Source organism: Balaenoptera borealis, assembly GCF_965194805.1.
Source record: "Balaenoptera borealis genome assembly, chromosome: 4".
NCBI lineage: Eukaryota > Metazoa > Chordata > Mammalia > Artiodactyla > Balaenopteridae > Balaenoptera > Balaenoptera borealis.
This window is the reverse complement of record NC_138861.1, coordinates 58,486,341-58,507,155: the sequence shown is the minus strand read 5'-3', so window position 1 is coordinate 58,507,155 and position 20,815 is coordinate 58,486,341. Positions and strand designations below refer to the sequence as shown.

Below are 20,815 nucleotides of genomic sequence, written 5' to 3'. Positions count from 1 at the left end.
ACTGGACCACCAGGGAATTCCCCCTTTGAATGTTAAAGGACCGTCTTTTAAGGGTTAAGAACTACTTTGCATCTGTTCTTCTGTGAACTGCCTTTATACATTCTTTGCCCGTATTTCACTTGGGGTTTTTTAGGTCAAATTATAGGATCTCTGTATAATACAAACACTACAACTGTAGTTGTAATACAACACTATACAAAATTTTCTAATTCTTACATAGTCAATTTTGTTTTACAGTTTCTGGCTTTCTAGCTAAAAGTCTCTCCAGTCCCTAGGCTGTACATGCAGCCTCATTAATTTCTTAGAGTTAAGTCTTTAATACACCTTATTTTTGTATATGGTGTGATACAGTAGTCTAATTTTATTTTCCAGATGGATAGCCAATTACTCTAGCATTACTTATTAAATAAACCTACGGAACTGAAATACCACCTTTGTCATATGAAGATACATGTGCATCTATTTCTGGATTGTCCATTCTTTTCTATGGGTCTTTATATCCAATCCTACACCAATCCCATATTGATTTGATTACAAGAGCTTTAAATAGGTTCTAAAACTTGATAAGGCAAGTCCCCTTCACTATCTTTTTTGTTCCCCCCAGAAGCTATTCTCAAAACAGTTATCTTTATTTATGAACTGAAAGATTTTAATCAATTTTTTTAAAGTTGTAATTCATTTTAAAATTTTATAAAGTAGATATTGTCTTCTCATCTAAGAATATGGTTTATCTGTCTATTTGTGAAAACCTTAATTCAGATTGTATATTTTCCTCAAATTTATTCCTAAGTATTTTACAGTTTTTTCATAATAGTGAATGAAATATTTTCCTATTTCCATTAATAGTATAAAGAAACACTGATTTTTGTACATTTACCTCATATTGAGCCATCTTGCCACATTAATTCTATAGTTTATTTCCTTGGGTTTTCTAGATGTACAATCATGTCATCAGCAAAAAGAGATGATTTCTTTTCAGTGTTTATACTAGTTAACTACCGTGCTCATTACATTTATGAAAACTTGTATATTTTCCATGTGTTGCTATGATAAATTACGTTGATAGATATCCTGTTATAAAACCAACCCTCCATTCCTGAAATAAACCTTACTCAAAGTATATTCCTTTAGAATTTGATAAATAGCTGGATTCTCTTTACTTATATTTCATTTAGAATTTCTGTACTTGTTTTCTTTGGTCAGATTTATTGAGGTATAATCCACATACAACAAAATAGACCCTTTTTAGGTGGACAGTTCTATGTATTTGGACAAACACAAGTTACCATCACCACAGTCAAGATACAGAACATTTCCATCACCCCAAAAAGTTCCCTCCTGCCTCCTGGAGTCTCCTCTCCCTTACCTCCTGCTCCTAGCAACTACTGATCTATTACCCACCTCTAGTTGTACTTTTGCATGAATCATATAAATGGAATCATACCATATGTAGCCTTTCAGTCTGGCTTCTTTTGCTTAGCATAATTTGCATCTCTACTAGAATGATCTGTCTATAAATTTTTGTTTTGGGGTACTAAAAACAGAGATGTAAAATGCTGCCACTGCTCGGAGAAACAATTTGGTAGTTCTTCAAAAAGTTGAACATGAGTTACCACATAACCAAGCAATTTCCATCCTAGGTTTATGTATCCAAGAGAAACAAGAGCATACATCCACACAAACACTTGTACACAAGCGTTAATAGCAACATTATTCATACTAGCCAAAAAGTGGCAACAACCAAAATGTTTATCAATTGATGAATACATTAAAATGTTGTATAGTCATACAATGAAATATTATTCATCAATAAAAAGGAATGAAGTGCTGTTACATGCTACAACATAAATGAACCTTGAAAATATTATGCTATGTGAAAGAAAGCCAGTCAAAAAATACCACATACCATATGATTTCATTTATATGAAGTGTCCAAAAGAGGCAAATCCATACAAACAGAAGGTGGTTGCCTAGGGCTGGGGGGGTTTGGGATGAAATGGGGAGTTGCTGCTAATGGGTATGGAGTTTGTTTTTAGAGTGATGAAAATGTTCTAAAACTGACTGTGATGATGGTTTTACAAAACGGTGCATATACTAAAAATCATTGAATTACATTAAATACGTGAATTGTATGGTATGTGAATTATATCTCAATGAAACTGTGTAAAAAAATCTATATTTTTCATTTTGTGTGAAAATAAAGTAACTTTGGAATTAGCTCTTTAATGGTTAGACAAAATTCAGCAATGAAACTATCTGACCTTGGTGCTTTTTCCATGGTTGATCTTTAATAACTTTCCCAATTGCTTCTATGGTATTTGTCTATTTAAGATTTTTCTCTGTAGATCAATTTTGCTAGAAAATCATGTTTTCTCTAACTTCTCAGTTTACTGCTGTGAATTCCATTGCAGTATTTTCTTATTCTCTTGTGTATATCTGTGGTCATGTCTCCTTTCTCACTTCTAATTTTTCTTTACCTTCTTCAGGCTCATGAGATGAGTCTTTTTTTCCTTCTTCAGACTCATATTTCGCTATTTTAGTGGTCTTTTTTTTTCCCTTAAATTATTTATTTATTTATTTGGCTGCACCGGGTCTTAGTTGCAGCGTGCAGAATCTTTTAGTTGCAGCATGTGGGATCTTCTAGTTGCAGCGTGCAGGATCTTTAGTTGCAGCATGCGAACCCGTAGCTGCAGCATATGGGATATAGTTCCCTGACCAGGGATCAAACCCAGGCCCCCTGCATTGGGAGCGTGGAAGTCTTAGCCACTGGGCCACCAGGGAAGTCCCTTAATGGTCTTTTCAAAGAAACAGCTTTTCCATTTAATCTTTCTATTATGATTAATTTTTTTTGTTTTACTTATTTCACTTTTATTTCTCTCTTATTGGTTTCTGTTGGCTTATTGATAGTATTTTTCTAACTTAAGATCAGTACTAAGTTCTTTACTTTTTGCATTTGTACTTTTAAAAAATGAAGGTTTTTTTAAGGTTATAAATTGTCCTCTGAGTACAGCTTTTGCTGTATCCCACTGATTCTGCTATATAATGTTTGTTTTCATGATAATTTCAACTTTTGTTGCTATTCATTCTTTTACTTCCTCTTGTTAATTTGCAAGTTCTGTTGTTGTTTTTCATTCATTAACAGTTACACTCCCTTTTCTAGCACTCAAAATCAAAGCTGTATTTTTCTACTATTTTTATGAAAACCAGATATTAATGATCTGATGCATACTTTTCTTGTACCAAGATGATTTTTTTTTTCACTGCTTTCCCCCCACCCTCTCAATAAAATGCTAATTTTAAGATATTTTCACGTTCTTCACCCAGTCCTGTAAGATCTCTCCTCCAACTTCCAGGTTTTAATGAGAAAGTTTGGTACTTTCAGTTTCAGACTATTATTGTTATTTCCTTTTAGTCTGTTTTTTTCTATTGCAAAAATCCATATTTAGCATTTCCATCATGTATACAGTCTTATAAATGTTGGAAAAAAGTCCAAATTACTACCTGTAAGGTTCTGTGGGAAAGGTCCATGAGTTTCCTCTTGTATTGTGCAATTTTGGCCATAGTTGTAGTTTGATTCTTCTGTAATTCACCAATATCTTCAGATATGATCTGGTTTTTTTAAAAAAAATTTTTTTTAAGGTAAATCAAATATAGGTATCACAACTATTTATCAGGGTTACCTATATGCAAAAAATGAACCTAAGAGTCATCTTTCAAAATATAAACTCTTTCCCTTTAAATCTCCTTTTATATTTCTTACCCTTTTGTACATCTAAAAATTAAAAAGTACCATTCAAAAATTTCTTTAGAGCTCCAGAAAATTTAGTGACGAGGCAAAGTGTATAGAAAAATAATATACTTCAGAAATAATTAAGGAACTTGAAGTAATACTGTAGAACAGAGCCAACAACCAGGCCATTAATAGAAAAAGCTAAGATCTATAAAGTGACATGCAAGAGGGGCCTAAAATATAGTATATAGTCGAATATCAACTGTAACAGAATATTATGGAGGGATATGCTCACAGTGGAGGGGAAAAGGATGGATATTAATTACACAACTGAAGACATTTTTATGTCTCTGGATCTTTGATTTGCTCTTTCCCTAGCCTGAAATCTTACTGTTCCACCTTATGAAAGTCTTAACCTTAAAGAGTGAGTTAAAATCCTATTTTATTATAGCTTCCCAATCAAAATTAACCCCATTATTGTTCCTATCATAATTAATCATTCTATGACACTAGCTTATATTGAGATGTTATAAGTAAGAGGGTAAGAAGATTGTACAAGACATATTTTAGCATGTCTACCTACACATGTCACCTTTCAAGGAAATTTTCCAATGCCAGGCCATGTTGAAGGGACAAAATTAGGTGACCATATTTTATATTATGTAACCCAGGCACCCTCCCCATCTCAGTTTTGAAAAGTTGGCAGGGCTTCTAGACAACAAGAGTAATTATTCTTCTATACCAGCAATATTAAGAAAAATAGAAATGTTACCACTCCCAGTATTTACTGACAAACACTAAAACATTCTAGGAATTAACCAAGAAAAAATGCCTAAGATTTTTAAAGAGGTTATTTTAAAACTGTTACAAAGGACACAAGACACCTCAATAAGTAAAGAAACAACATGTTCATGATGGAATAATTTAATATTACTAAGATTCAATTATCTACAAATTCTATATTTAATGCAATTCCAACTAAAATTCTAGCATTTTGACAAACTCATTCTAAAACTGTTATAGAAGAATGAAGATCCATAAAGAACTTAAAAATGTGAAAAGAACGAAGATTGGAGATTCACTCTACCACATATATTTAAGATATACTACAAAGCCATAAGAGTAAAAAAATGTGAAACTGATTTAAGAACAGACTACATCACATATATATGGGAACTTGGTTTGATAAATGCTTTGATAAATCATTGAGGAAAATAGTTTTTTTGTGAATGACATTGGAAAAATTGACCCACTATTTAGAGAAAGTTGGGTTCATATCACTTAGTACATATAAAGTGAACTCCATGAAGACAGACGACTCAAATGTGAAAGGTTAAAGTATAAAATAATAGAAAAAAAAAAATGTAAGAGACTCTAAGACCTTGGGTGAGGAATGATTTCTTAAGCAAATTCCCGAAAAAGAAAACACAAGGCCAAAAAAAACCAATGGATATCATTACATTAAAATTAAGGTTTTCATAAACAACAAGATCCTACTTTATAGCACAGGGAACTATATTCAATATCCTGTGATACACCATAATGGAAAAGAATATGAAAAACAATGTATATATATATGTAAAACTGAATCACTTTGCTGTATAGTAGAAATTAACACAGCATTGTAAATCAACAACAACAACAACAAAATAAAGGTTTGCTGTTCAACTATGGACACTAAAGACAGAGTTAGCAGAGAGATGAGAAAAGTAGGAGATATTTAAAATGTTATAAACAGACTAGGGGTTAAAATCTATAATAAATGATGAACTCCTGAAATTCAAAAAGAAAAGATATGACGCCCAATAGAAAAACTGGACAAGATAGACTAGGTACATGCCATTCTCTCTCTCCTGTTGAAGACAGCTGTAAAATGAACAGAATGCATGGGCAACTACCTGAGGACTGAAAAATGAAAAGTGGCAGGAGGAAGAAGACATGAATTTGAAGTACCACTGAACTAGTGGTGAGTTTACCATTATTTTCCTCTCTGGCAGCCCCCCAGGTTTGGTTTCAACACAGCCCAAAACCTGGAAGTTTTGGGCTGTGTTGAAACCCAGCTCTAGCTCTAGTGCAAGGAAATACATTGTGGTATCTAGAAAAGAGTTTCTCAGTTTTAACACTATTAATTTGGGCCAGATAATTCTTCGTTGCAGTGCTACTGCTCTGTACACTGTAGGATACTTATCAGAATCCTGGCTTCTACCCACTAGATGCCTGTAGCATCCCCCCAACCCCCCAGTTGTAACAACCAAAGAAGTCTCCAGGGGCTTCCCTGGTGGCGCAGTGGTTGAGAATCTGCCTGCCAATGCAGGGAACACGGGTTCGAGCCCTGGTCTGGGAAGATTCCCACATGTTGCGGAGCAACTAGGCCTGTGAACCACAATTACTGAGCCTGCGCATCTGGAGCCTGTGCTCCGCAACAAGAGAGGCCGCGATAGTGAGAGGCCCGCGCACCGCGATGAAGAGTGGACCCCACTTGCCGCAATTAGAGAAAGCCCTCGCACAGAAACGAAGACCCAACACAGCCATAAATAAATACATACATACATACATTAAAAAAAAAAAAAAAAAAGTCTCCAGATACTGCCAAATGTGCCCTGGGGGACAAAATCACCACCACCACAACCCCCAATGAGAACTACTGCCCTCGAGCAACCACTAAAAAAACTGATAGTTGAAATGACAATAAATTAAAAACAGAATACTAAAAAATGTCCAAATAACCCAGAAGAATGCAAAAAAGAGGAAAGAGAGGAAGGAAAAACAGAGCGAACAAATAACAATAAGACTGTAGGCCTAAATCTAAATTTTATGCTGTCTACAGAAAATGTACTTCAAATATGATAAACGTAGGTTAAAAGTAAAAGGATGGAGAAAGACATACCATTCAAACACTAATCAAAAGAAAGCTAGAGTGGCTTTATGTTAATATCAGAGAAAGTAGACTTCCGAGCAAAGAGGATTCCCAGCGATAAAGAGGAACATTATGGAATAATAAAAAGTATATATGCCAAAAAAATGTAACAATCCTAGATACTTAGGTACTTAACAGCAAACCTTCAAAATACATGAAAGGAGAAAAAGACAAATCCACAATTGTAACCGGAGACTTCAACTCTCCTCTTACAATAGAACTAGTAGACAGAAAAATCAGTAAGAATATAGAAAAACTGAACAATCTATCACATGGATCTCACTGACATTAACAGAAAACTCCAAGAATAGCAGAATCCACATTCTTTTCATAGGCATGTGGGTTAAAAACCTTTACAAAGTTAAGGACTTCCCTGGTGGTGCAGTGGTTAAGAATCTGCCTGCCAATGCAGGGGACATGGGTTCAAGCCCTGGTCCTGGAAGATCCCACATGCCATGGAGCAACTAAGCCCATGCACCACAACTACTGAGCCTGTGCTCTAAAGCCTGTGAGCCACAACTACTGAGCCCATGTGCCACAACTACTGAAGCCTGCGCACCTAGAGCCCATGCTCCACAACAAGAGAAGCCACCGCAGTGAGAAGCCCACGCACCGCAATGAAGAGTAGCTCCTGCTCGCCACAACTAGAGAAAGCCTGCGTGCAGCAACGAAGACCCAATGCAGCCAAAATAAATTAATTAATTTATTTTTATTAAAAAAAAAACAAACCTTTATAAAGTTAAAAGAATTGAAATCATACAAAGTTCTCTGACCATAACAGAATTAGACTAGATAACAATAGAGTAAAAGAAAAATCTCCAGACACTTGAATATGAAACAAGTCTAAATAATCCGTTAGTCAAAAAAATCCAATAGTCAAATAGAATCCTCAAGGGAAATTAGAAAATATTTTTAATGAATCAAAGATGACAAATAGAACATTATCAAAACTTGGGGGATTCAGGTAAAGCAGCGCTTAGAAGGCAATTAATAGCATCAAATGCCTTTATTAGAAGTCTCAATAACCTAAGCTGCTACCTTAAGAAACTAGAAAAAGAAGAGAAAAACCCAAAGCAAGCAGAATAAAGGAAATGGTTAAGAGCAAAAATTTATGAAACTGTAAACAGAAAATCAGAAGAAGAAAAAATCAACGAAACCAAGAACTTGTTCTTTGAAAAGATCAATAAAATTGACAAACCTCTAGCAAGACTGATAAAAATAAAGAGAAATAATAGCTTCTTTGGCTTTACTTTGAAGAAATTTGGTCACACCCCATTTATAGTACTATGGACAACTCATTTTAAAAGTGATGCCAATAAATTCAGTGTATCCAGCCTAAGATAATAAGGCATGGATATCATGTCACATTACAAAACCATGCTGGAATTTTTAGCCAGAGAAAATAATACAAAGGAAGAATGATTATGAAGATCAAATATTTGTAGGGCTATCACAGGAACATAGTGATTACCTACAAAACATGCCAGAGAAAACGGGTGTAAATTATAGCAAGGCAGATTCTGGGTCAATGTAAGAAAGAGAACTTGTATCAATTAGAGCTGACAATGAAATGGGTTGCTTCATAAAACAGTAAGCTTTCCATTACTCAAACAGAGTCCAAATGAATATCTAATTAGGAATTCCATATAAGAGAACATGGAGGTGACGTCTAAGAACCTTTAGGCATTTGATTACAAAAGTCTACTTCATAAAATATTAAGTAGATTTAAGCATTCAATAATTTAAATTTGCTTCATTAAGCTACAAATTATAATACATTATGACAACATAATCATAATTGTAGCCTTCATTTTCAAAAGTGTTTAATAAAATAATATGCATTCTCTGGCTGGAATTGAAAATAACAGTCTAATTAATCTGTTAAAGCCAACAATTCTGGGACTTCCCTGGTGGCGCAGTGGTTAAGAATCCGCCTGCCAATGCAGGGGACACAGGTTCGAGCCCTGGTCCGGGAAGATCCCACATGCCGCAGAGCAACTAAGTCTGTGTGCCACAGCTACTGAGCCTGCGCTCTAGAGCCCGCGAGCCACAACTACTGAAGCCCGTGCGCCTAGAGCCTGTGCTCCGCAACAAGAGAAGCCACCGCAATGAGAAGCCCGTGCACCGCAAAGAAGAATAGCCCCACTTGCTGCAACTAGAGAAAGCCCGCACACAGCAATGAAGACCCAATGCAGCCAAATATAAATAAATAAATTTATATTATTTTAAAAAAGCCAACAATTCTAAATTCATTGTTAGAATATAACAAATCAAATTTACTTGATTTTGGAGGCTCCATAATAAAGAAGTTATATAAAAGTATAATTGTTAATTTGCAGTATATACTATATTATCTCCCCTAAGACAGAACAGTAACTAAAACACATGGTAAAAAGAAAGGTCTGTAACCCCTATACTACTCCTAGGGCTAGAGAATGAAGCTAGATTCTTACATCTAATCTGGTCTGATGCTGCTTAGTCATCTGATCTTGAACCTTCAGTCTTCGAAGAAGTTCTTTGAAACCCACCATTGGTACAGGAATTAACCTGAAGAAATACAAGTGGTCAATTTTCAGACCTAAACCTATTATTACAAAATACACAGTAAGGTTTTCATAATAACACTCATGTAATTTCACTATATTTCTAGGGTTCAAAGGCAGATCTATGACTATGAAATCAACAATGTTACACCACAGAGATTTCATCTAACCTCCTTATTTTACGAATGAGGAAATACAGTTTGGTCAAAAACTGCATTACTAAATGCAGATATATAATTAGGGCACTAGTACTCAGATTTTAATGTTTTCACCACACTATGCTGCTTTACCATAAGCAACATTCTTTAAAAAGCAATGAAAAGGAAAATAAACTCACCTCGAATGTAAGAACTGTAGTTAACAGCTTGCATTTGTTTGCTTCCCTGGTAGTAAATATTAGTTCTTATATGAAAGCAAGATGAAGATACACTTACTTTTCAGAATCAGGGTTATCCACCTTGGCTTGTTCCCAGATAATTGGATCAACACCTACCACAAAGAAGAAATATTTTTTCTAAAAGGAACTATTTTCCATTTTTATAATATTTGTATGGGAAAAGCCCTGCTAAAGTAAGACACAAAACCTAGAAGCTGTAATGAAAAATGATTGTCAAATATGACCACAACAACAAAAAATTGTAAGATAAAGCTAAAAAAAAAAGTGACTTGAAAGCACATATCTATAACCTATAGGGTAATAGATTAACCTCCAGAATATAGAAAGAGCTCTTCTAAATCAGAAAGACAAAAAATATAATAGAAAATGGGCAAACAACATGAATAGGTAATTCACAAAAATTATAAACACGGGACTAATAAACATACAAAAAGCTGGTCAACTTTAGTAGTTATCAGGGAAATGCAAATGAAAATAAGTATTAATTTTTTGCCATCAGAGTGGCAAAATTAAAGACAGATAATCTCCATTGTTGGCAAAAATAGAGCAGAATGAGAAAATATTAGAAAAATTTAAAATATGAGGAAAAGTAACACATTCCTGTTATGAATGTAAATGGTAGAACTTCCCCTGGAGAGCCATTTGGCAGTTCCAACAATATGTTAAGTACAGTCATCCCTCTGGTATCCACAGAGGATAGGGTTGCGGCCCACCCCACTCCTTGGGGATGCTCAAGTCCCTTGTAAAAAATAGCGTAGTATTTGCATATAATCTACACCCATCCTACCATACACTTTAAATCCTTTGTAAGTTACTTACAATATCTAATACAATGTAAATGCTTTGTAAATAGCTGCCAAGGCGCAGCAATTCAAATTTTGTTTTTTCGAACTTCCTAAGATCTTTTTTCTCTTGTTTTGGAGCTGTGGTTAGTTGAATGTGCAAATGCAGAACCTACAGGTGTGGAACTCCCAGATACAGAGGGCTGACTGTATACATAATCTTGACTCAAAAATTTCAGAACCAGAGATTATTCTAAAAAAATACATGCCTATGTGTTCTAAGACATATTTACAAGGATGTTAATTGCTGCATAGTTTATAATAGTAAAAGGTAGAAACAACCTAGAGGTTAAATTCAGTAAGGTACATCCACAGTATTCCACGCAGCTTTTAAAAAGAATAAGATTTATGCACTGACATGGAAAATACTAAGACATACTATATGTCAAAAGGCAGGTTGCAGTAAATGTATAGTGCAGAATACTTTTTTCAAGGACTTAGTATACATATGCTTACATTAAAATTACAGATAAAGGATTAATAAAGTTCAATAAATTATTGATAATAGTTACTTCTATGGAAGAGAGGTAAAGATCCATCACACAGTCTATCTAGAAACTTTTATGGTGAGAACACATTCAGGTTTTACTTGAATACTTAGTTAAAATAAGAGATAAGCTAAACAAAAATAAAATACTAAGATTACATTATCTTTGGGTAGATAGAGTATGGACTATTTTTCTTTAGTTCATCATTGCCCAAATTTCTAACAAATATATTAGCTATATAATAGAAAAAACTAAATGAATGAATACAATAAAAACATTCAAAACTGTGTCCCAAATAAGCAGACACAATAAGCTGACACTGGTGTTATTAATATTAATAACCAAGCAACACCTCCCAAAATAGAGGAAGCACGTATTTCTAAATTTTTCATTTCCTCAACTCTATGACTCTGGAAACATACCAGCGGGAGGATTCTGTAAAAGCTGTTTGATCTGTGCAGGAGAAAGTTCTGTTCTAGTCATAGAAAGGGTTACACAAAGTTGCTGCAACTGTGTTCTTATATTGGTTTGTTCAAAATGGGCATATAGTGTTGTAGCTGGAACTCTTCTTGAAGTACCATTTGGAGAACGCTCAACAACATAAATGACAACTTCTGTCCTGGGGGAAAGATAACCAAGTTATAAAATATGGAGCATATAACAGCCACAAATATCAATGCAGCATGTGATTTTAGAAGGGTGCTAGCTGAATTCAGAAGCACCCTTCTAAATTAAAGGGTGCTAAATAAAGTTAAAATGAGGTAAGCAAGTAAGATATTATCTATAAAAGGTATGCTTAGCTGCAAAGTCCTATGTAAATGTTATTTTTTTTCCCCCAGAATTGAGAAGTACTTTGGAGATTCTGTTGAAGTTTATGGGTTGCTTCATTGCAATTTAGTCCAAAAAGTAAAATCTGATTTCAGTTATTATATCTCACTGATAACAATAATTCTAACCCAAGATATCCTAAAGCAAATGTCTTGACACTAAGCATGATAATTATACATAGGACAAGGGAAGTTAATCACATTTATCCATGAGTGAACATGTACAGTAATCAGTTAAAACATTCCAATGTCTTTGTGGCCCCTAATTTGCACACAGCCATAATTAAGTTTCCTCCTGTTTCTGAATGAGAAATCTAAGAAATTATTAGCATCTAATAAGAAACCCAAGATTAAGAAAAAAGCTTTTAAACAAATGCTTCTATAAATACTGAAGAATCACTAGCTGAGAAATATTCTGCTTTGAGATTTAATTTGTGCTTTAGCAACAAAAACACTGTTGATCACTCTCTTTGGACCAGGCACACAGAAATATACAGTATATTTAATGTATACTTACTGATCATCTGGCAATGTTTTAATACCCTCTACATTTACCATAAGGGTCTGGTTTCCTCCCAAAACTTTATGCAATGATTCTACCAATTGCTGTTGCTGGCTTCGAATATCTGTTTCTTTTTTGTTGAAAACTAAAACCACTAGCCCATCTTCATCTTTATTATTGGGCATACAACTATAACCTACTGCCTGTGGAATGACAAAACAAACAATATCAAAAACATGTACAGATCTCAAATCACGTGTTTAATATTAACAGCTTAACATCTGCTAAAACAGGGAAAACAGCTTAATGTCTGGTAATGAAGGGAATATGTAATGATTCTTTCCACAACCCTGTGCCCTAGAAGGTCACACAATTATAAAGAGAAACTTTCTAACCCAAGAATAACATAAACTTAGAGAGTGAAATTAAAATTTCCTCTTCCACAGAGTAACTAAATAGCTTTCTCCTCTGAAAAACTTTGATATCCATCATCGTTGGGTGTTTCCGAACACTGTGGAAACAACTCTGCATGCCATAAAAATGACTGCAAAAGTCATCGACCAAAATGTAATTTACTTTATTATATATCTGACTCATGGAATCTTAAGTGAAGTTTATATAAAGATATATAAAGAAATGTTTACCAAATAAATACTTTTAAAGTACCATAATAACACTGTCAACTTATAAATGCTATAAACAACGTCTACATTATTTTATGGTTTCATGTAATATAAAACTTTATGAAACAGGTTAGTTTTTTACATATATTAAATGACAAACTATACCTTCCTGAAGAATTACTCTTTTAGACAGAAGCCTTTTTTCTCTTTTGTCACCACTTATAATGCAATTTTTTAAAAAGAATTTAAATTCACTCTGTATTAGTTCATTATGCATTTTACCATATGTATATTAATATATCAATTAAAAAAAGAAAAAAATTAAATTGTCATATTCAACCTATGTCTACTATATACCTCTTAGTCACTACACAAAAGTATTAAAATTTCAACTATATACACTCAAAAGATATACTTTCTTTTTGTAGAGTGATGAGATAAAGAGGTTCCCTAACAAGATAGGTTGGTCACTTTCTGTTGTTTAACCATGTTCAAGGGTCTGATCCTCAGCCTTGCAACTCCAAACACCAGCCTATGTACACATTGATTAGGTTTAAGAGACTGCCATAGGCCAACAAAACTTAAAAGAGGCTGACATATAAACTGGATTGAAATACGTTAATTTTTTATGAAAAATACATCACCAAGTTGACCTAAATCTCACTGGCTGATAAGTAGAATCTCTGTGAAGTTAAATTCAAATGAGAAAGTTGTTTGGTAGGCATGGAATCAGAGCAAAGAAAACATACTACGTTGTTGGAGTACTGGCTTTGGCAGTCAGCTATAATGACAACAGTATACATGCCAAGCAGAAGAGTTACTCCGATCTGCTGGTTAGGGTGTACTTTCCAGGACAATGTTAGATGAAAACCACTAAATTCTAGTTTTGGGTCTCCCCTTTATAGGTGCCAAGAAGACCATTTCCCCTCTGTTAACATTTTTTCCTGCTATAAATTGCACTCTAGTCACACCTTCCTTCAGTCATATTCTAGTCATCTCAATCACACATATGTAAGAAATCACTTCAATTTTATAGTTTCTGTACTTTTAAAACGAAAGTGTTATTGTACCATGTTTAAGGAGTACTAAAAAACCAAGCAATTGTTTTCGTAGTATTATTTTAATCCAAATATCACATTTTCTCATACACTCTTCAAGTGAAGATCAAAAGCAGTATTAATACCTTAAAACGGCAAAATGGGTTTTCTTGTGTGAATTCCACTGGTGGAATGTTACTGTTGAAATATCCTTTTCCTGTTCCCCAAAAGGCCTGTAGTTGATTCCATTTTGCCAAAATAGCATCTCTCTCATCTCCCAGCAGTGTTGGAGCAGAAAGAGCACTTGCAGTATTTATCAGCTGGCTGGATTGGGCAGGAGCTTGTGTAGGCTGGCTGAAGAGACCACCTAATGCTAAAAATGTACCCCAAAATTAGTTTTTTAAAAAAAGAATCAATCAATTCAGGTCCTAGACATGGTAAGCATAATACCCCCCGCCCCAAGAGATCCACATACTAATCCCCAGAACCTGTAAATATGTTACCTTGCGCAGCAAAAGGGACTTTGCAGATGTGATTAAATTAACTAAACTGAGATTATCCTGGATTATCAGAGTGGGTTCAACATAATATAAGGGCTCTTTAAAAGGGAAGAGGGAGGTCAGAGTCAAAGTGAGATTTGAAGATGCTGTGCTGCTGGCTTTGAAGATGGAGGAAGAAGCTATAAGCTAAGAAATGGAGACTCCAGAATGTGGACGAGGCAAGGGGATGGATTCTCCCCAGAGCCCCCAGAAGTAACGCAGCCCTATCAACACCTTGATCTTAGCTCAGTGAAATTTAGTTCTGGATTTCTGATCTCCAGAACTGTAAGGTAATTATGTTTTAAGTCACTAAGTTTGTGACGCTTTGTTATGGCAATAATAGGAAAGTAATATGCCAGAACAATCCTTATAATGTTAAACTTGCATTTCTGATATCATCTTAATACAATTAATTCCATTAAACACAATTTAGATCCATGATATTAATATTAGACCCACACCGAAAAAAGGGTAAAGTCTGTGAAGTTGCAGAACTGTTTTTTTAAACAACCTTTACTACTGTTATATTTGTATAATATATACAAATTGGAGGATACAAAATAAGCCAAAAGAATCATTATATCAATGTTATATCAATATCAGCTTAATAAACAATTTCCTTCTCTTAGTGCAAAGAAATATATAGTAAAAAAAACAACAAATGGGCAAATCCTAAGCTAAAGCTTTAGCTGGCTGTGTAACTTTGGACAAGTTACTTACTCTGTGGTAAAATTTCTCCAATAGAAAGAAGGGCTGAGTTGTTAGATCAGATCAGTATTTCCAAAGTGCTAGATAAGCAAATAACCTTGGTACATGAAATTATTTTGTCAAGCAACAGCTGAGTCACCAGATGGACTAAATCCTATGACGAAAACTTCTCTTTTAATTATCTGATTATATATATTTTTAAAGTCTCAGTTTGGTGCTAGTATGCCTTTAATGCCTCGTGTCATCACTTATCTCACTTTTTAACAAAGGGGAGAACAAATCTAAAACTAGGAGTTTAAAGCAAAGGTATCTAGCTAGAATTTATTAACACTATTATATTTTCTGTGGCCTTAAGTTCAATTATTGTTTCTTTATAAAGAAACAATAGCTATAGCAAGTGATAATGGTTTTCCATTTATAGCAGTAGTTTGGATTTTCCTCTCAAAATAAACATATTTAATGTTTAAAAGTAAATTGATTTAAAGAAAATTCTCTAATAATAATACAAATGGTATGTAGATAAAAGAAAAATCATGAATACCAAAATGACCTGAATTTTAGGACCACTATATTAGATGATATTTAAGTTTTCTTTCAGCTTTAAAGATTGCAAGTACCACAAGGCCAATGGGGCTTCTACAGGGCTAGAGAGGGGCTGCTGTTACCCTCAACGTGAGAATTATTAATTCCCAAATGGGCATTTATGAAAATGGTAAAGAAGTGGATTAGAAGCCAGAAGACTTGATTCCTGATTTGCTATATGCTCACTTTGGAGCTTCCAACAAGAAATTCCTAGGTTTTATCTTCCTCAACTTTTAAATAAGATTAACAAACTATCATCTATACTAATTTACACTTCACACTAGATTCCAACCACACTAGTCTACTCAGAGCTCACTAGCTGGAAGGCATTTGAGAAACGCAAATAACAAAATGCAACAGATGCTTTTAAAGCCTTAGCATATTAGATTTCTCACACCTTTCTACCTTCTCAGGCCCTCAAGCTGTTGATTATTCATTCCTTCAATCCTCAAAGAAAATCTTCAACTTTCACTGAATACACATCCTTCTTGAAAAACTCTTCTCTCTTAGATTTCCTGACGATACAGTCTCTCCTGGTTTTATATATCATACATATATACATACATGCATATTTTCATTCATTCATTCACCATGCATTCATTCAACAAATATTTACTGAGTACCCCCTAAGTGTCAGACATAGAGGCAAACACTAAGGATATCATGGTAAACAAGACTGGTTCTTTAAACAAACTGAGCATATCAAACAAATATTAACAGTTGTGATAAGTGCCTCGAAGTAGAGGCTCTGAGAGTCCTAAATGAGGAAGCTAATCAAGCTTGGGGCAGGAGGGTTAAGAGAAGGCTGTCCCATAAGAACTTCAGCTAAGGTCTAAAGGAAGTAGTCAGCCAGGCCATGGGGTAGTGTCAAAGAAGAACAGCATGTGCAAAATCTCTGTGTCAAAGAGGAGGGGAAGATAAGCTGGCAAAAGGAATATGGAGTACTAAACAATAGGGTAAGAGAAAAAAAAGACCAGACTATCACTGAAGTTGAGGGCTCACATTGGCCAAAAATGTGACAATTTGAGCATCAAAAAGAATAATGAATGCCTCCAACTCAAACACATTCAATTTATTAAATCTCATGCATTCAAAATGATAATTTTTAAAAGTAAAAATTAAAAATTCAGAAAAATCTCAACACCTTGCACACCATTGGAAATAATCAGGCCACCAACAACTTCTTACAAAAACTGTCAGTTAAAAAGAAAGAATTTATCTTGCCTTTCCTATACAGATTCCATTTCAGGGTGACCAAGCAGTCTTGGGGGGATGCAGAAAAACTCCTTTTACAGAAGACTTTCAGTGCGGAAGAGAAGGCAGAATTAGAAAATCACTAACTCCTAATATTGCAACTCCTAATAAAATAACTGATTGAGGCAATGACCATCAATGAATGAAACCATTAGGTTAAAGACTGATGGGGAACTTTACAAGACAGACTGGCTCTCACCACCCGAACCCAATGATCAATCTTAGCATCTCTAAAAGAGATGGCCTCATAATACAATACAATAGGAAGCACACAGCACCACCCGCAAAGTATTCATGCCAAAAAGTCAAACTTAAATCTAATAAAGTACCTAAAGCTAACTTCATTTACCAGAAATATGGGGCATAAAGTCAAATGATTCTACAAGGAAACAAACAAATCTAGATTGGGGGATATTTCACAGGACAACTGGTCCAGTTTCTGTAACAATTCATGAGTGGGGTAAAAAAAAAACCCAAACAGGGAATTCTCTATACTAAAAAGAAGCTTAAGAGACATAATGTGTGGACCTTGTTTAGATCATGATTCAAATAAACCAACTGAAGAAAACTTTACTGAGACATATGGGGAAATCTGATTAAGGATGATACCAAGGAATTAGTCATTGTGAGTTGGAATGACTCCATGTTTTTAAAGAGAGAAGCATAGTAAAGCAGTAAAGTAAGGGTGATATGACATGTTTGGGATTTGCTTTAAAGTACTGACACTTCAGCAATTCAAAAAAAAAGGAGGGGGGGGAGGAAGGAGGATATAGATAAAACAAATGTGGCAAGTTCTGACTTTTGTTGAATCTATTTGGTAGAACGTGGGGTCATTTTACTATTTTTGTGTTAGAATTTTTCACAATTAAAGAACAGTAGATGTTCATTGGATTTGAGATAATTAATGACCATAACTATTTGACTGGGTAAAGAAAGTAGAAAACAGATTAGTGTGGGCTAAGAGGTAACAGAAGACAGCAGCAGGGGATCCCATTCTTCTATATCTATTTCAAGTAGTTTATGAAGGGGAGAAGAGAGTGATAGCAAGAGATAACTGAAGTGAGATGTGAAATTAAAGTAGTTTTATTTTTTTGTTTCTGTTTTAAGAAAAAAGAAACTTCAGACGTTTAAATGTGAATGAGAATAATCCTGGGCTAGAGAAGCTGAAGACTTTGTTTTTGGTGGGGGATGAGAGGTGGAATGGGGTGGGGGTCTGCTGGGAAAAATGATCAACAGCACAAGGAACCCCAGAAGGTGGGAGGATATGAGATCCAGAGCACAGGCGAAAAGAGAAGAGGATGGGTTACAGGGGTAGGTAGATAAATAAGATTCGGTAGTGGGCAACTGAAGGAATTACAATGAGACATTCTGTTTTCTCTTTGAAGCAGAGGTCAAGGCCATCTACTAAAAGTGAGAACAGAGAACTTTGAGATTTGAAGAGAATAAAGGTTTAAAATAACTTACAGAAAGTGGGAGAAAAATTTGAAAATAGAAACTTCACAGGATTACCAGGCAATGTTGAGGCCCCAACTTGGGTTGGTGATTAAGAATTTAGAGATTCAATCTTCTGTACTGTATGATTTTCTCAAGCAGTATCTAGACAGACAGTTGGGCTTACACAGGCTTGGGGTTGTTTTTTCCAGCGGACATGATACAAGGATAAGGAAGTTTAGCATACTGGCAAGAGTGACTGAAATGGAAGGACAAGGGCTCTAAGCTAATTAGAAAGGACAGTGAGACAGGAAGGAGCTGACGGAAGAGCAGAAAGTGTCAGTGCTCTAAGATCCTAATGAGGTCTAAGAACAGCTATGTTGGAAGTGGTTGAAAAGGCAGGTTAAAAGAGCAATAGGTTGTGGGATGTTTGATTATGGATTATTATTGATGATTGGAATTAGATTATTGATTGATTATGGAATTAGAACAGTTTCAGATGTTGCCAAAGTCCAAGGTAAGAATTGTGGCTAAAGTGAAATGGAAAAGGTCTTTGGAATAAAAGGTAGATGGTATGGCTGTCTGAGTACATAGCCACGTGAATGCTAAAATAACCCAGATTGAGAGCACAAGTTGGAAAGAAAAGTGGGACTCAGAGCCAGCTGCCAAAGTGTCCAATGCCCAGGAAATCAGCAGATAACAGAGATCAGACACATCAGAGGTGGTGTGACCAGACAGCAAGCACCTCATGCAAGCCAGAGTTTTTAAAAATGAGGCAAAAACTCCACAATCTTTGCAGATTAAACTCAAACTCCTTCCGCAGCAGGTCCCAAACTCATCACGCCATGCCGTGCATTCGTGCCTTTGTCACTGTTATTCCCTCTGCCTGGAATAAATACCCTTCTCTGATTTTATCCAACTGGCTAATTCTCTTAAGATTCAACTCTTCCTCTACATTCCAAAGCACCTTGTATGGGTCTATGTTAGTGCTTTCACACATATATATTTTTTATAATTGAATGTTTATTATTCTATCTAATTGGATGTTTGTTATTCTATCTCCTTATAGACTATGAGCAACCTTATATACCCAGTACATATACCTTATACACACAGTGCCTGACATAAAACATACACTCAGCAGAATGAGCCCTTTTCATTCTGAAAATGAACAGCACCAGATTCAAATTCCCATTTTTCCTAACAAGAGTAAGCACAACTATAACTTATAGTTGAAGAGACTTCATGGCAAGAAACAAAGAAAAAACTTCTTTTCCTTTCTTTTCCTTAACTACTTGGATTTCCATCAAACTTTGTATTGTTGCAGGAGGACAGTAAGAAAGATATAATTGTAACACTAGAAAGAATAATTCTATTATCTTCATCCTATTGGTTAGATAATTCTTGAAATTCATTTTTAATACGTTACTAATCTTCAATGACTGAGTAGGATGAATTTCAGCCAATCAATCAACTTACCTAAGAAAAATGAAACAAAAGTGATTTTAAGAGGTAGCAAACTATGGAAAAGCAAAAGGAGCATTACAAAGGAAGTCAAGGAACTTGAATTTATGTTCCTATACTACATCTTGGAAGATATATGGAAAAGTCACAATTTTCTCAGTTACCTCTCTTCACCTATAAAATGGAGGTAACAAGAGTTCTATTTCGTAGAGTTCTTGTGATAATTAAATAAACTAATCCATACAAGATAACCCTGCAACATACTGCCACACCAGCTAGTAAGGAAGCTATCAAAGACTAATTCTACGCTTGTCTGAAAGGACCTGGGAACCAACCTGAAGAGGCTTACCACTGGCCAAAGACGGAACAATTTAAACATCAATATGGAAAACTGCAATGGACTGAAAAATATCAAATAATTTAAATACTTGAGTTCCTGACATAAAAAAAAAAATTGGTTACCTTTGGAGAATGATAGGGAACCAACTCTTTATTTTGAAAGCTAAGAATAAAGGGAAAGAATCAACCAAATAGTGGATGAGGTAGTTTCTCTTTATAGAAGTGTTTCAACAAATAAATGACAAAGGAATCAGATGGTTGGAATAATACCATTTTACAACCCCTAATGAATTAATGGATCTAGGTAATGATCACCAATGGCTGCTGCTAACATCACAAAAAATAGAATCAGACATTATATGCCTCTTGATAAAAATACAACACTACTTATAAAGTAGTCTTGCAAACAAACAAAAAAACTGAACTATCAACATAAATAAGCCCCTAGATCCAACCTAATTTACAAGAAATACAGAGGACAAGGGATATGCTAACTGTACAAAGGAATATGCTAACTATACAATAGGAATGCAATCAGTAAAGTTCTGACTGACAACCTCTACAGGACAAATGACCTGATTTCTTCAACAAA

The 20,815-nt window shown here is 34.8% G+C and overlaps 1 protein-coding gene across 3 annotated transcripts in view; it reads right to left on the bottom strand.

Moving 5' to 3' along the window:
• NUP54 (nucleoporin 54) overlaps positions 1-20,815 on the bottom strand; it is a 32,430-nt gene that overhangs the window by 6,410 nt on the left and 5,205 nt on the right. For all 3 annotated transcript variants that reach the window (XM_082389372.1, XM_082389374.1, XM_082389373.1), the window contains 6 exons: positions 14,053-14,279; positions 12,262-12,449; positions 11,340-11,536; positions 9,625-9,679; positions 9,101-9,194; positions 3,502-3,609 (listed from right to left, as the gene is read on the bottom strand). In XM_082389372.1, the coding sequence (XP_082245498.1) occupies positions 3,502-3,609; positions 9,101-9,194; positions 9,625-9,679; positions 11,340-11,536; positions 12,262-12,449; positions 14,053-14,279 (869 nt within the window). The remainder of the gene's footprint in view (positions 1-3,501; positions 3,610-9,100; positions 9,195-9,624; positions 9,680-11,339; positions 11,537-12,261; positions 12,450-14,052; positions 14,280-20,815) is intronic.